Below are 17,480 nucleotides of genomic sequence, written 5' to 3'. Positions count from 1 at the left end.
CCTCCCAGAGCAGAAGAGTTATGACAACACATCACAACAGAAGGAGAAAGACGTGACCATCCCAACAGGAACGGGCTGTGAGATGCTGAGGCATGAGCCACAGGCCGGCTGTTCCAAGGGCGGGTGCCCCGGGCATGGGTGCAACGCGAATGCTGTTAAATCAGGCACGGGGCCCGAGGCTCACACTGTGGGGCACGGGGACCCCAGAAATGGCCTCGGGAGAAGGAAGAGCCTGTGCAGGCAGGACCAGGCGGGAGAAGTGGGCTGCCAGGGGTTCCGGAGGGCAGTGGGGGCCGAGGGGCTCCTGGGGAGGCGCCCCCCAGAGGGGGGGCCCTGCCCCTGCTGGATGACTAATGGGTTCTCAGCCCATGCTGGTCACAGGGGTGAATCCGAGATGGGCTGAAGGGAACACCCCAGCATTTTAAGTCTTGACTGAAGTGATCCCAAATGAGAAGCCAGGAATCCGGGGCCACAGCACCCAGGCCTTAGGAGTAAGAGCTGAATGTCAGCCCGTCTGCAGACGTTCTGGAAGCCATGCAGTAAGTGGCTTGAAAACGAAAACATCCGTATCTGAGTCTCTGAGTCAAAGTGGTCCCTGTCCTGGAGCCACAGCCGAGCTTCCGTTCCTGTTCTATCAGAGCTGCTCCGTGTGGGGCGCTCTGGGAATTCTGCTTTGGAGATTCGCCTTCTGGGGCATGCCATGAATATAAATCTTCTACTTTATATCCACAGAATATTTTTGATAACTTTTTTAAAAATAAAATTTTATTCACATGCCCTGATCTCCTTAGACTCTGCTTCAACATGGAAGCCCCACTGACTGAGGCCGAGGGCAGTGCTGATGGGAGGCCCGCAGCCCCTCACCTTCCTCCTAAGGGCAGGGTTCCCTGAGTGCAGCTCCGGGGTCCCACCCCGTGGGGAGGGGGCAGGGGTGCCCGCTCTGCAGGAGGTGGCATTCGCCAGGCTGTCTGCTCTTTCCAAACGCACCTATATTCAGCTCCCACATTCCCTGCTCAGCGATGCTCTGCTCTTATCCTGTGGCTGCAGCATAGGGAACGGCAGTGCATCTGGCTGACCATGGAGGTGGGATGCCCTGGGGCCAGGAGGACACTGTGCCCGGCCCCCAGGACCCAGAAGAGGGAGGAAAGGCCAAAGCGGGCGGACTGACAAAGCGGTCTACACACACGTGTCCTGTGCTCAGACCCAGCAATGCACCCAGTGTCCTCTGATATCGTCAGAAGTGTCATTCGTATTTTTGAGCATTACAGGAGGCACGAACGCCACCCCTGCCCAGTCAGGACGGCTGGCTCATGAAGGCCCCGTCCGTCCCCACGTGGGGACCCGCCTTCCAGTTTCAGGGCCTGGCTCACCCCAGGGAGCACTTAGCTCCCCTGCTGAGGCGGGGGGAAGGCCCCCAGGGCACGCCCTAGCAGAGCAGGAAACTAGGGAGCTTACCTGGGAGGAGGACACCATGATGTGGTAGAACTTCCCCTGCCCCCCCTGCGGGATTGCTCGGACAAAGAAGAACTTCCGGCCGTCCTTGGAGAACACTGGCTCTTCATTCTGCGGACGAAAGCCATCGATTAAGTCTACAGACTGTTTTGAAGGGGTTGAACCAGGATAAACTACATTTTAAGATACACTTTCCACGTAATTGCCAATGAGAGATGCAGTTGAAAGGCTAAAGGCTGTGTGGGGCCTTTTCTCTCCTTGGGAATCACGAGTCAAGCCTCCAGTTTCCTAAGAAAATAATGAGAAATTCAGAGGCAACTGCCTAAGCAGAGGCGGACACACAGGCGTCCCCTGGTTCACAGGACACCCAGCTCACCAAGCCAAACAGGAACTCAGCACTAAAAAAGTGCAGGGCTGGGCTCCCCGCTTACCTGTGGCCCCTGCAAAATTCTCCAGGGGCATTTTTTTTTAAACCATTTTTAAAAACTGAAACATAGTTGATTTACAATGTTGTGTTAGCTTCAGGCGTACAGTAAAGTGATTCAGTTATATATATATATATTTTTTCAGATTCTCTTCCATTATAGGTTATTACAAGACAGTTCCCTGTGCTATACAGCAGATCCTTGTTGTTTATTTATTTTATACATAGTAGTGTGTGTATATTAATCCCAAATCTCTAATTTATCTCCCCCCCAACCACGCTATCTCCTCTGGTAACCATAAGTTTGTTTTCTATGTCTGTGAGTCTATTTCTGTTTTGTAAATAAGTTCATTTATATCACCAGGGGTGTTTACTATCTATCGTAATTCTGAACAATCACAAACGTGATTTTGCCTAAAAATGAATTCTAGTCTTTCCATCCTGTCTTTTGTTCTTTTATTTAATAAAATCCACCTCATACTCAATAGCCCACCAAGGAGACAAGAGAAAAGAAAGAAAGAAACCCCCAGCAGACAAGGACAGATCCTGCACGTTCTACGACGGAGGGGAGAGCACACGCTGTTCCCAGGGACTCACTGCGTATTACGCGGCTTCTAACGAGAAGGAAGTTCCACACGGGCACTTACTAGATGGCACGTGTCTGCTTGGACCTACTGCCACTGTTCCCTGGAAACAAAATCAGCGTTCCCAGTTTTCCCTGGGGGGAAGAATTCCAGGCTGCATTCACAGCCAGCGCCTGTAGCATGTTGCTGCATCTTGGCCTGGCCCTCACCCCCCAAGCTGAGAAGCCCCCACTCAGCCCCCAGCCACCCCCTGTGGGTTGGCTGTCGCCTTAATAGGCAAGAGGGATCGGCGTCTCAGCCTCTAGGAAGCTCCAGCTTGAAAGTTTCCATCCGTGAACACCAATTAGTTGTGGCTACGATACACATTTTCTGATTCAAGGAGCTCCACGCTAACGTGAATGAGAACAAATGGTAAATAAACCCCAGCTGGCACGAGGAAAACTCATTTCCCTGCAGTGAATGAATACATGCAAATATGATACGCCCAGAGAAATAAACCAACATGTGATTAAAGTGACGTTTAATCTTCATGAATATCTGCAGTAAAATGAAACCTTTAATCTGCAAATATTTATTTTTCTATTTAGTGATGGAAGTATGGTATTTAAAAATAGAGGAAATGGAAAAATCAGCAGTAAATCTGGCTTTTTAAATGTACTTTCATTTGCCAACTTCAGGATGGATACCGCAATACTGCTTCCGTTTTCTGGGGAAACGTCTGTACTTTTGGCAGAGAAAAATACTATGAGTAAATGTAATAAATAATTAATTCAGGCCTGAAACATTGCTTTTACACTGAGAAGGACTCAGGCATTGCAACGTCATCTTTACATGGATCCTGGGAACATTCCACAGCCGGCAGGTGAAGGACCAGCCTTTGAACCTCTCTGAGACTTGGTTTCTCATGTAGTAAATGTATATTTAGTGAAAAAGTACAATGACTTTTGACTAGGAGACCTGGATTTTAATCCTGGTTCTGACTTTCCTGGATTTGAGGAGAAGCGTTTCTAGCCCTCTGGGTAACAGGGCATTTATCGTACCAGGCCCTGCCTGGTTTCTCCACCTCCAATTGAGCAGACCTATGAAGAACGAGTCCTTTTTATTGGTGAAAGACTTTCTGTGAGCTGTTTGTAGACTTTCTGCCCATTCTTTCTATGGTTCAGATACATTCATCCGGTCAACCTCCCTGCCTGAATTTTGAAATCACAAAACCAAAATTCTGGTTAAAGAAGAAAGAGTGTCAGAAATTGACCTGCAGGAGTAACTCTTCAAACACAAAGATGGGTCCTGGGTTCCACCCCAAATGGCCTCGGGCCTGCAGGGCCCCTAGTGGACCTGCCCCAGGACCGACTTTGAAGGTCACAGCAGCAGTGATGGTGTGTGTGTGGGGGGGAGGGGCTGCCTATTTCTCCAGAGTATTCCCAGAGGAGAGGGAACTTAGTGGGTCTTCACCTTCTTTTTGTGGGCTCGTGGGGGATCTTTGAGGGGTTCACGCTGAGGCCTAGGAAGGAGACGGGAGGAAAAGACGGGGGGCAGGAACAGAGGCTCAGACCATAGCCCCAGGATGCCCTCGCCTACTCCCGTTCCCCTGGCAATGAGCACTCAGAAGACCCCATGATCATTGCGCCCTGGGTCTCCCCAGGGTCAGCAGAACCGTCCAGACCCCAGTCCTCTCCTCCTCTGATGCGGCCCTGGGCAGCGGGGGTGAGCCCTGTGGCCCCTGATGACGTGCGTGAAGTGGCTGCCAGCAGCTTCCCCGGCGGCAGATGGCAGGTTGGCCTTAAATAAATTCCTAACTCGCCCCCCAGGACCTCGCAGGGTCGTGAAGGATGCAGGAACAAGACAGCTTATTTTTGAAAAAGAGGGTCCACGGATTCCTTTGTGAAAAATCTCTTCAAAAGGAACGTCATGAGAAACTGTTTGAAACTGGGTTTCCTACTGACCACGGCGCTGAAGGAACAGATGGAGACACGGGCTGAGCGGTGCTCGGCGAGGTGGGGCTCCGTGGGGTCCTGTGCCCGCCTTGGGGGTGGCTGGCACCCTGGGCCACTGGCTGGACTATGGATTTTTCAAAGGCTGTTTTAAAAATGTTAGCTGTTGCCTAATAAGTGCTTTAAAGTTTACATATTGAAAGTGTAAGAGTTATACTTTTACTTTCTGCTGGTTTTTAAGTGCTGACTTGATTTTGTTTGGAACGACCTGGTTTCCCAAATCCAGGCTGCCTATCCGGTGCTTGGCTGGTTTCTTAGGTGGGTGACAGGATGTGTGCTCTGAAAATACACAACAGTCTTGCCCACGGCGGTGTCTCTGTGTCCTGTCCGCAGAGCTTACGAGGACGACAGCTCGAGGCCCAGTGAGTGCCGGACAGGAAGGCAGGGGCAGGAGGGGACCCTCTGACCCTGGCTTTCCCACAGCCCTCTGCCCCGTGAGAAACAAACCGCTGGCTGCTTTGGTAAGTCCATCCTCCCTCCTCCAACTCAGACACAGACCGCACATGGCTTGAGGCCCAGTCCCGCAGCCGGGCCTCGGGGCCCCATGCATGCCCACTCCCAGCCCTGTGACGGCCCTTCCACACGCCCTGGGGACACAGTCTAGGACTCCGCCCACATTTCGCACTTGGGCATCCGTGCAGCTCTCTCCCTTTCTACACCAAGACATCTTTGAGAGCTGCTCTAGCGGATTCATTTCTTAAAAAGTCGAGCATGACACAAACAAAAACATGTTAATACAAGTGAGCCCTTCATGGCATCGAGCACATTCACAATGTCGTGCAACCACCAGCTCTGTCCAGTTCCAAACCACTTCCATCACCCCCAGTCGAGCCCAGACTCCATTACGCTGTTACTCCCCACCCCAGATTCCCAGCCCCTGCCGCCAGCAAACAGCCTCCTGCTTGCATGACTTCTGTTGACCTGGGCATCTCTCGTAAGTGGAGTCACATGGCAGGTGGCCCCCTTTCACTCAGCACTGTGTTCTTGGCAGGACTACTCACAACACCAAAAGGCAGAAACAACCCGAATGTTATCAACGGACGAATGAACTGTCGTATGTCCACACCGTGGAACACGGTTCCACCATAAGGTGGCTGACATGCGCTCTGGGGAAGTGGTGGATTCTTGTTTTTGAAATCCACGAAGCCTAGCATGGCGCCTGGTTCAATCCGTATGTATTAGTTGAACAGATGACTACGTATATAATGGATTTTTTTTCTGACTCTTGCATCTCAATGTCTTTGGCATTTTGTGTGACTGTAAGAGGAACGTCATAATATTACTTCTGATACTTGTGCTTATATCATTGGTCCAGGTGGCATTCAAGAACTTCCCAGTGGAACTCCTCAACGAATACTTTAAGACGCCCAAGCACAATCTGATTCTGGATACTTCTCAGCATGGACTCGGCATCCAAACTTGGACACAGGAAAACCAAAATGGCCACAGTGGGCGCCCCTCTTTTGTGTCAGGCCGGCACAGAGCAGAAGAAGGACATAGTTAAAAGCAATCACGCCCATTGATGAGGGAACCACCCCTGAGACAACTGATGGGAGGCTGGGCCAGATTGCTGATTCCACAGGTAACAGAGGTGCACACAGAGTTTCTAGAATGTTCTTGGAGAGCCACTGGTAACAGTTGCATTGTCCAGCTTCACCTCCTTCCCATAAACGGAATCTGTCCCATCAATAAAGAAGCACACCTGTGCCCTCTCCACCATCATTCTGAGACTCAAACCCGATTAGATTTTTCCCACAGAATTTTCAGACGATTTTCATCCCATTCGGTAGAATAAGAAGGAAGTGAGCTTGCAAACCCTCCACCTGTGCTTTCTAACCTCAGGGCGTGGAATGAGAAACAAATAATTAAAGAGAGAAAACACCAGAGTGGAGAGTTCACTTCTCGTGTGGGTTAATTTTCTGTCAGGGTGAGCACTGTGTGTCTCCTTTGATTCCCTCCAGCTCCTCAAGCCTGTTTCACGTGCATCTCTTATCCGAGGCGGGGACGGGAAATTCAGGGGAGGCTCTAAAGTCAGGCCCCCAGGAAGACTCAAGCTGAACCGCACGGAATCCACCTCAAAGGAGGCATCCACGACCCACGCCGAGAAAAACAGGAACGTCAGCCCTGTTCCATTTTCTTTGACTGCAGTAGGTTAAATCTAGGCAACTTGTTTGGACTCATCCTTTCAACGCACCAAAGGGACATCACCTAACTGAGAACTGAGATCTCACTGAACACTGCACGTTCTCAAGAGCAGGTATTTTCCAGCCCTCTTGCATGGAGGCCACAGTTCTCCAGCAGTGCTGGGGCCTCAGGGAAGCCAGGTGGGCTGAGTGGCTCTGCTGCCCCCCAGAGCCTCTCTCACACGCGTGTGTGTGTGTGTGTGTGCACGCGTGCACGTACGTGTCTACCTGGGGCTTCCTGTAGGATTTAACATGAGAAGCCGTGTTGTAAACACTGGGAAAGGACCTGGTGGCTGGTGTAGGCGGACAGCGTGGGATTTGCATGCGGAATAGTTACCTGTCTGTGGAGCCAGGCTTCACTTTCATCCTCGTGTTTCTGAAACGAAATAAGAGCATTAGAGAAAGGAGTTTTCGCACATATTGTGTCTGCGACCAGCAGTGTAGAAACAATTGGATTCCCCTCCATGGCAGCTGCACAAGCTCAGGAAGGGGGCCAGCCCTGCTCTGCCTTGTCTCATGACGTGGCTCAGAGCTGAGCGCGAGTGTTCCCCGAACAGGAAAAATGTCACTCTCCCAGCAACGAGGACAAATCCACGGGGGGTGTGAATCCTTTGGAAGGTGGTGCATTTCTACCATTTGGTGGTCACCCCTGACCAGACACATGCCCGTCAGACGGTCACCGATGACCACACACGCGTCCACTAGATGGTCGCCAATGACCATCTAGTGGCATGTGCCCATTTAAAGGCAAATCTCAGGTGCTGCATTATTTTAGGAATTTGCGTGCATGCGTGCATGTGTGCGTGTATGTGTGCATGTGCGTGGGTGTCTGTGTGTACATGTGTCAAATTTCCAGTTCACAACAATCCTGGCAGACCAAAACATTAAAAGGACTTAAAAAGCATATGAAAAGTAAATCTCAGAGAACTGTGTGGAAAGACATATAATGGGAGACCAAACACACCAACCAAACCACCAGGAATAGCTATTCAGCCGCATGGGCCGTGGACCTGTGCCTGGGGCAGGTCTGTTCTTTATCTGTGGACTCTAACCACGGGCAGGCTGGAGTTTCACTGCTGACTCTCACAAGACTGGGGGTCCAGATGCCAGAAGACCTGGGTTACGAGCCATTCCCAGCTTCCCAGCTGTGAGTCCACTCTTTCCTTCCTTCCCCTCAAGAAGCCCATCAGAATAACCTGGAATCTGCTCTCAATTGTATTAAAAATCAAGTAAATTACTGGCCCACTGAGAACACCGGTCCCAGCGACAGCTCACTGCGACTCCCCTCAAGATTGTCATTGGGCCACGGGGTCAGAGCTGCTGTCGGGGGCCCCAAGGTCACAACACAGCTGCTCTGCAAGCCTTTCTCCTCCTCAGTTGCGAAATAAACATTTAGGGCCAAAAAAGAGTTTCTGAGCGAACTGCCTGGGTTATTACCTGATTTTAATGGATGTTTCTTCACCCAACACAAGGAGCCCTGGCCCTTGGGGCTCAGGGATTGTGGAGGACGCAGCCCTTGGGCCAGGGGCAGGCCGCCTGAGGGGCTGCGACAGCCGTGGGTCGCTCCCTTGCTTCGCAGGGTTGCCAAGCCTCTCTTTAGATTTTCGTTCCTCCTTGTCTCCCCTCCCTTCGCCCCCTGTAACCACCCACTAAGTCAGCCTGAGGCCCTAGGAACACACTGGCCTCACCGGCGACTTTCAGATATGGTGCCGACCGTCCAGGGTACCAGCTGGCTCTGGTCAGTGAGGGACAGAGAGGCTGAAATGGCCAGGCCAGGTTGCAGTGCCGGGTCCTGGGGCCTCAGGCCGGACCCCTCTCCCCTCTAAACGTCAACTGGAAAATGAGAAGCAGCCCCTGTGTGAAGTAGCTGTGGGCAAGGATAAAGGGAAGTGAGAGCTCTGTGTGCTGGGGGCTGAGAGGATCACCCCGAGTCTGCAGCAGTCCTCAATTCATCCACAAGGTGACACCCAAACAGAGACCCACATGCAGGCTGCACCTGGACCAGCAGGAGCTGAGTGCGTGTGTGGCTCAGAGATGAGCGTGATGCCGGGGTATGCTCCCCGCCGTCCAGTCAGCCCCTCCCCCATACCTTGGTGCAGACCCCGGTGGTGGCATCGCAGAGGGTGAGGATGGACACGTTCTGCGCCCGGCTCAGCCAGTTCACGGCGACCTTGGTGCTGGTGGCCCACTTGACCATGGTGATGTAGTGCTCCCTGAAAGCAACGAGATGCATGGTGGGCGGTGATGCAGGGCCCTCGGGGACCAGAGACACCGGCCCAACCTGGACACTGGGCCAACATGGGGCGCGTGGGGCTCTGAGACAGGGGTCTCAGGAGAGTGCACTGCTGATGAGCCCCCAGGGGAGGCCCAGCAGGAACCGGTGCTGGGATAAGCTGGCGGGGGTGTGCTTCTCTCCCAGCTGCCCCCCAAGAGCTGTGCGCCCCTGCACCGGGCCAACACCCAGCCGCCCGACCTGTCCCCTGGGGCTGGCCTGTGCTTCTGCCCCTCGGGTGTTGTAAGTCACGCTGGGCATCGCTGCCCACTGACCTGGCTTTCTCGTCACGGTCCAGCCAGACCCCAACTCCACGTGGCTGGAAGCGGTGAGGACGGCTCTTGAGAGGCCGACAGAGCAAGAGCCAGGAAGGGCTTCGAGAAGGGGGCCCCTCGGGGAGGGTTAACCTGTAACTCCCCCTTCCCCTCCCCGCGGGCCGAGCCGCGGAAGCCTCAGTGTTCCTTTCCCTAAGTTCCCAGGGGCATTCTCGAGCTAACTAGGGAAACTGGTTCGCGGCTCTGGGCGCCCGGTGGACTTGATGTGACACCCTAGACGTCACGCACTTGCTTTCATCCAAACCTGAACACCCCATAGTGTAGCCGGCGGTGGCGGGGGTGTGGGCGGGGAGGATACTGGGGCTCCCAGTCCTTAACTGAACTACCCAGAGCCCTCCAAGAACGGAATTTTTAGGAAAAAATGTACACTTAAGAGCTAGAAGGAAATGACGGGAAAATAACTGCACAAAAATAATATCCTCAGGTGAATTCCGAGACCGTTCTTTCTAGAGGCCCGAGAACACATGCCTCACCGCCTGCCCCGACTCTCTGTAATGAGATCTCGTGTTCAGAATGATGGCTTCATGTCTGACAAGATCCTTTATCACTAAGATGCAGCACGTTCACTGGATGATGCCGGGCCAGCTGGAAGGAGAACCAGCACGTTCAGTAATTACTGTCAACAGAAGAGTCTAAATAACCAGGCGCTTTCAGATAGGCTTCAGCTAACCAGGGGATTAAATCGCCGTGGCGTCCATTTCTCGAATCTGCCTGTTAATCACAGTTGTTGTTAATTTAACCAAAGTCAGGAGCACCTGGCACACACGGTGGTGGAGGCCTCTGAGCCGTGGGGCGGGGAGGGTAGGGCGGACAGGCCCTGGAGCGCGAGACACAGGCTCCATGAATTCGCTGAGCACGTGGTGGAGAGTCGTTCAGCGCAGTCCAGCGCTTACGCTTTTCCACCTCCTCGATTTCTGTGATTTTCTGAACTCCAGCTGTTCCTGTTCTTACCATCTGCTCCGGGGACCCTGGGCCTGCATGTTTACGGGATCCCACCCTGTCCTCTCACGGCTCCTGCTCTGGAAACAACACAGCCTTGTAGCGGCTTCTGTGGCTCCTGCTTTGCTATTGCCGCTTCACCGCCGGGAGGACTGGAGCCACGTCTCTAACGACGGGATGGGACCATCGCCTGCATGTCTGCAGACATGAGACATGTCCGGTCTGTGCCCAGCCCATGCTGCACATGTAACACTTTTAATTTTTAATTAAGTCATAGATGGGCTCTATGCCCTGTCAGACAGACACTGAAGAGGGCCTGGCACTGAAGGGCCTGGTGGATGGACCCGAGTTAACTCCCGTTTTTGGATCCGTTTGACGCAGACGTTCCTGTCCAGGTGTGATATGAGGTTATGGAGACAGGCTGCACTTAAATATATCCCATCTGGATGAAATCAAGGAAGGCAAAGTCAGATCTCCCAGGATGACTGTTTTTTTCTGTGGCCTTCATACTATTGATAATTAGGGGAGTCCCTAATCTTGTTTCCATTTGCCGGAAATATTTCTTCTCATTTTTATGGTGTTCTTTTGCATAATCTTCATTTACGCCAAATATGAAAGAAGAAATTATTCTGACATGGTTAAAAGGTGAGGCTGACTGCGTTCAGTGCTACTGCGATCGGTATGAGGGCCACAAACAACGAGGCTTTGCGGTGGGAGGGGGATGGGGCTCAACTCCAAATACAAGAAGGAAAGTGTAAACTTCCTGCCAAGGAGCAGGTGGGGGCCAGTGGATGGACAGTTACTAAGAGGAAACATCAGGGATAAAGGGGCTTCTGGCCAAACTTTCTCTTGCTGAAGGCAGGCCAGGTGGCCAGACAACCTCTGGGGGAGGTGGGGCTGAGAAAGGTGATCAGACATTGAGGGTTGGAGGATCCTGGCTGCAAGTGGGTGATGCAAACACACCTGGAAATGTGAATGTCAAGGCCTGTTTGCGGAGAGGATTCAGAGGAGCTGGACTAGAGTTTGGTCCAGAAAGAGACAGTCAGTGATTACACACTATTCTCAGTGTTTCTATGTCCTAACTCGATATGAGAACCATTGTAACTGGAAATAAAAAGATGAATGCAAACCTTCTCTTTCTGGTAAGAAACTCCTGAGTGATACCTTTGGAGCGAATCACACAAGAGCATCACTGAGCTGTGAGGCTGGCCTGGGGGTGGGGCTGGGCGGGCGGCATCAACGCAGTCGTGTGGCCAACTAACCACTTTAGTGTTCATGTTTCAAGCTGCCGCCAGAAAACAGGGAGATGCAGTGGCAAACCCGCTTCATGGGGCTGGAGAGAGTCAGGACCGTCACCCTGCAGAGGCTCGCTACCTTCTAGAGGTTCCCTACTTCCTAGAAACGCAACCACGTGCCCAGTTAAAGTGAGCGCTAGAGCCTCGCACTCTCTCTTTTTTTACTTTCCTAATTTGTAATATGGGACATGATTTACAGAGGAAAAAAATAATTGTACTGCAAATTAGGATGGTTAAATGTGGACCCACTTTGCCTAGTTCAGTGGAACCTTGGCCAGGGTGTGGACTGTCACCTGGACGAAGGGGCGGGATGCAGCTTCCTGCAGAGACTGGGAGAGCTTTGCTTCTACAACTAATACTGTATGGAACTTGAATCCTCAGTTCCTTCATCTGTGGAGCAGGAAGTTCACAAAATTTGGATGGCACTTTTAGAGACTTTTATGGTGATGAAATATAATGAGAAATATTTTTTTAAAACTCTTGAAACAATAAAAATCATTAAGGACTCTGTAAAGATGACATAATAACCTCTCCGAGAATAAGTGGTATTTCAGGACCTTTGCTTCCAATCGCATTACCCTTCATCAAACACCTTGGGAACCTCTCACCTGACCTGCCTTCAGAACGTCACAGCCATACAGGTCTCATTACCTGTACAGCAACATCTCGTTTTTAATCAATATTTCCTAATTCTGTGAGTGGCATCAATGACTAGACTTGGTGCCAAACCAGTTTTGGTTATTTTAAGTAATCAAGTCTGCCTGCAAAGATACAGCATTGCCAAGAATAAGCTGATTTTAAAGGTGCACCCGCAGCTCTTTGGTGATGAGGTGTAGACCCTCACAAAGCAGCGATGCTTTGGATGGAATGACGTTCTTCTGCAACGTAAGGCTTCGTAGCCACACCATATGTTAATGGAAAGGAAAATAAAACAGGGACTCCCTTAACGTAGCTTTCCCTAAGCAGAAAGCCTTGACTGGAGTAAGGGAAGGTCTCCTGGTTCCTAACACATTTTCCATCTTCCCTAACTGCAAAGCTGTTAGACTCTGACTCTAAGGCCCGTGGTGAGGGCCCGGGCCGGGCCCGTGTCACGTTACCGCTGACTGTCTGGGGAAGGGTCTGTCTGGCGGCCCCACACGCCACACGGTCGTGTCGAGCGTAGACTCCACAGACACATGCAGGCGCCAAGCACACTCACGTCTGGTTAGCAGAGCGGAGTCAGCCTTTACCAACTTTGCGTTAAATGTGCCTATCAATGCACAGAAAGGTGAAAAGTCATAACGTCACTGAAAATGAACGTTGAAAGCCTCTGGCTGTAACGCAGTTGGAGGTGGATGAAGTCTGGTGGCCCGAGTTTGCTTCACCGTATGAAGCAGCCAGTGGGCAGCAGGAGGAAACGGTTTTTCTCTTCCCCTTTGTCTGATCCTCAGAAACACTGGGCTGGCACAGCCAGAAATCTGGGGAGCCAGACCTTCACTACCTCGGGGTTAACAACATCATAGTTTGCCATGGACACTAACTGACTTAGAATGTCAAAAAAAAAAAGATTCCAAGAAGTCAGAGAAAAATCTCAACTCAGCCCAGCAGAGGCACCCAGATAGATATGGGTCAGACTGCGTCTTCCCGAATCCACCCGAGAAGGATTCAACTAGCGCCGGAGGCTCAGGGAGAGGAGCCGAACGTAACCTTCACATCTTGTCTGTCGCCAAATATCAGGTGTGGGTGGACCTCTCCTTTCTGAGGTGGGGAACTAGGAAGGTCAGACAAACAATACAGACGAGAAGGGGAAATCATAGTAGAAATGCAGAAGAAGGACATGACTGTAAAAATATAGGATGAGATCAAAGAGGTGAAATGAGGGGGCTAACAAAACTGAAATTGAAAATTACAGAAAAGTGATCCAGAGAAATCGAGGAAAACTTGGGAAGCTCCCCCAGAAGGCAGAGGAAGGGGTCCCAGAGGAAGACGGAGGATGGCAGATGGTCCTCACATCTGAGAACGTAAGTGCTCCTCACGGAAGAACCAGAGTGATGGGAAGAGAGGCAGTCACCAAAGACACCATGAAAGATGCCTACGCAGCTAAGACGTGAATATGCAGATTAAAGGGTTTTCATACTCCAGGGAAACTAACAAAACACCTGAACACATTCTGATAGACTCTTAGAGATCTATGAAAAAAGAAATGCCACAACAATCCAGTTATAAGCAAATAAGTTTTGAGAGACGACACAAATTTATGCTGATCTCAGATTTCTCTGCTGTTCTGGGTCTAATGGTATTTAATACCTCAATGTGTTTTTAACCACCAATATCTTCTTGATTAAAGCATATCTTCTACTTGAATATACCAATCCAAAAATTCAAAAAATTAAAAACTATTCAAAATTGAAGGTTCAAAATTAAAAGCTTAACATGTAAGAAGATGATCTCTAAAACCAATTCATCCATAGCCAGTCCTAAACTACTATCAATTTGATTATGAATTTGAATGCAAATATGAAAAGTAATTATTAAGTGATAAAAATAATATAAAATAAAATAAATATTAGGTGAATATTTCATAGAATTATAAACATTGGGTAAATCTTTTAAGGAAGATTAAAAACAACGGTAGAAGACTTCCCTAGTGGCATAGTGGTTAAGGATCCGCCTGCAAATGCAGGGGACACGGGTTTGAGCCCTGGTCCAGGAAGTTCCGACATGCCGCGGTACAACTAAGCCCGTGTGCCACACCTACTGAGCCTGCGCTCTAGAGTCCGCAGGCCACAACTACTGAGCCTGCGTGCCGCAACTACTGAAGCCCATGCGCCTAGAGCCCGTGCTCTGCAACAAGAGAAGCCACCGCAATGAGAAGCCCGTGCACTGCAACGAAGAGTAGCCCCCACTCGCCACAACTAGAGAAAGCCCATGCACAGCAACGAAGACCCAACACAGCCAAAAAAATAAAATTTAAATAAATTAAAAAAAAGATTCTTTCTTAAAACAAACAAACAAAAACAAAGGTAGCACCCATCACAAATGATGAAACAAAGAGAACATTTAAGATATGGGAATACAAACATGCTACATGTCTGGAACAGGAAACTAAACATGAGAAACTTTCAAAATAATCATCAGTTTGGGGAGACCTGAATTGATTAGATTTAAGCTTCATGCGGGTAGTGACTGAACCCACTTCATTCCTTTCTATTTCTTCAGCACCTTGCCTAATGCCTCACATGTGGTAAATACTTAATATTTTTTAAAGGAATGAATTTAATTCTAACAGAAAGATCAATGGGCTTCTTTTCTGAGAGGAGAGCATCTAATAAAATAATTCTACAGTTCATATATAAGGAGAAATGTTCAAAAATGGCCAAGATGGTTTTAAAAGGAAGATTAATGAGACGGGATTTATACCAAAAGTTGCTAATGATACAGCATAGACTTTTTACTGGTGTAACAATCAGTAGGTCTACAAGTGATGGACAGCTTTACATCACAATGGTGTACATGAAAACAGAATAGTTTATATAAGAATTTAAGTTAGCAGAAGGAAAGAAATCATAAAGATCAGATCAGAAATAAATGAAAAAGAAATGAAAGAAATGATAGCAAAGATCAACATAACTAAAAGCTGGTTCTTAAGATAAACAAAATTGATAAACCATTAGCCAGACTTACCAAGAAAAAAAGGGAGAAGACTCAAATCAATAGAACTAGAAACGAAAAAGGAGAAGTAACAACTGACACTGCAGAAATACAAAGGATCATGAGAGATTACTACAAGCAACTCTATGCCCATAAAATGGACAACCTGGAAGAAATGGACAAATTCTTAGAAATGCACAACCTGCCAAGACTGAATCAGGAAGAAATAGAAACTATGAAGAGACCAATTGCAAGCACTGAAATTGAAACTGTGCTTAAAAATCTTCCAACAAACAAAAGCCCAGGACCAGATGGCTTCACAGGCAAATTCTATCAAACATTTAGAGAAGGGCTAACGCCTATCCTTCTCAAACTCTTCCAAAATATAGCAGAGGGAGGAACACTCCCAAACTCATTCTACGAGGCCACCATCACTCTGATATCAGAACCCGCAAAGATGTCACAAAGAAAGAAAACTACAGGCCAATATCACTGATGAACATAGATGTAAAAATCCTCAACAAAATACTAGCAAACAGAATCCAACAGCACATTAAAAGGATCATACAGTATGATTAAGAGGAGTTTATCCCAGGAATGCAAGGATTCTTCAATATACGCAAATCAATCAATGTGATACACCATATTAACAAATCGAAGGAGAAAAACCATATGATCATCTCAATAGATGCAGAAAAAGCTTTCGACAAAATTCAACACCCATTTATGATAAAAACCCTCTAGAAAGTAGGCATAGAGGGAACTTTCCTCAACATAATAAAGGCCATGTATGACAAAGCCACAGCCAACATCATCTTCAATGGTGAAAAACTGAAACCATTTCCACTAAGATCAGAAACAAGACAAGGCTGTCCACTCTCACCACTCTTATTCAACATAGTTTTGGAAGTTTTAGCCACAGCAATCAGAGAAGAAAAAGAAATAAAAGGAATCCAAATTGGAAAAGAAGAAGTAAAGCTGTCACTGTTTGCAGATGACATGATACTATACATAGAGAATCCTAAAGACGCTATCAGAAAACTACTAGAGCTAATCAATGAATTTGGTAAAGTAGCAGGATACAGAATTAATGGACAGAAATCTCTTACATTCTTATACACTAATGATGAAAAATCTGGAAGTGAAATTAAGAAAACACTCCCATTTATCACTGCAACAGAATAAAATATCTAGGAATAAACCTACCTTAGGAAACAAAAGACCTGTATGCAGAAAATTTTAAGACACTGATGAAAGAAATTAAAGATGATACAAATAGAAGAAGAGATATACCATGTTCTTGGATTGGAAGAATCAACATTGTGAAAATGACTCTACTACTCAAAGCAATCTACAGATTCAATGCGATCCCTATCAAACTACCACTGGCATTTTGAACACAACTAGAATAAAAAATTTCACAATTTGTATGGAAACACAAAAGACCCCGAATAGCCAAAGCAATCTTGAGGAAAAAAAAAAAACGGAGCTGGAGGAATCAGGGTCCCTGACTTCAGACTATACTACAAACTACAGTAATCAAGACAGTATGGTACTGGCACAAAAACAGAGATATAGATCAATGGAACAGGATAGAAAGCTCAGAAATAAACCCATGCACATATGGTCACCTTATCTTTGATAAAGGAGGCAAGAATATACAGTGGAGAAAAGACAGCCTCTTCAATAAGTGCTGCTGGGAAAACTGGACAGCTACATGTAAAAGAATGAAATTAGAACACTCCCTAACACCATACACAAAAATAAACTCAAAATGGATTAAAGACCTAAATGTAAGGCCAGACATCATCAAACTCTTAGCGAAAAACATAGACAGAACACTCTATCACATAAATCACAGCAAGACCCTTTTTGACCCACCTCCTAGAGAAATGGAAATAAAAACAAAAATAAACAAATGGGACTTAATAAAACTTAAAAGCTTTTGCACAGCAAAGGAAACCATAAACATGGTGAAAAGACAACCCTCAGAATGGAAGAAAATATTTGCAAATGAAGCAACTGACAAAGGATTAATCTCCAAAACATACAAGCAACTCACGCAGCTCAATATCAAAAAAACAAACAACCCAATCCAAAAATGGGCAGAAGACCTAAATAGACATTTCTCCAAAGAAGATATACAGATTGCCAACAAACACATGAAAGAATGCTCAACATCATTAATCGTTAGAGAAATGCAAATCAAAACTACAATGAGATACCATCTCACACCAGTTAGAATGCCATCATCAAAAAATCTACAAACTATAAATGCTGGAGACGGTGTGGAGAAAAGGGAACACTTGTGCACTGTTGGTGGGAATGTAAATTGATACAGCCACTATGGAGAACAGTATGGAGTTACTTAAAAA

General features: G+C 48.1%; 1 protein-coding gene across 4 annotated transcripts in view; it reads right to left on the bottom strand.

Annotated features, from left to right (window-relative positions):
* Positions 1-17,480, bottom strand: part of DPP6 (dipeptidyl peptidase like 6) — a 767,208-nt gene that overhangs the window by 87,643 nt on the left and 662,085 nt on the right. For all 4 annotated transcript variants that reach the window (XM_079932483.1, XM_079932484.1, XM_079932485.1 and 1 more), the window contains 3 exons: positions 8,724-8,847; positions 6,972-7,010; positions 1,456-1,563 (listed from right to left, as the gene is read on the bottom strand). In XM_079932483.1, coding sequence (XP_079788609.1) covers positions 1,456-1,563; positions 6,972-7,010; positions 8,724-8,847 — 271 coding nt within the window. The remainder of the gene's footprint in view (positions 1-1,455; positions 1,564-6,971; positions 7,011-8,723; positions 8,848-17,480) is intronic.

The sequence above is a fragment of the Stenella coeruleoalba genome, assembly GCF_951394435.1.
Source record: "Stenella coeruleoalba genome assembly, chromosome: 9".
Classification (NCBI taxonomy): Eukaryota; Metazoa; Chordata; class Mammalia; order Artiodactyla; family Delphinidae; genus Stenella; species Stenella coeruleoalba.
This window is presented reverse-complemented; position numbering and strand designations above follow the sequence as displayed.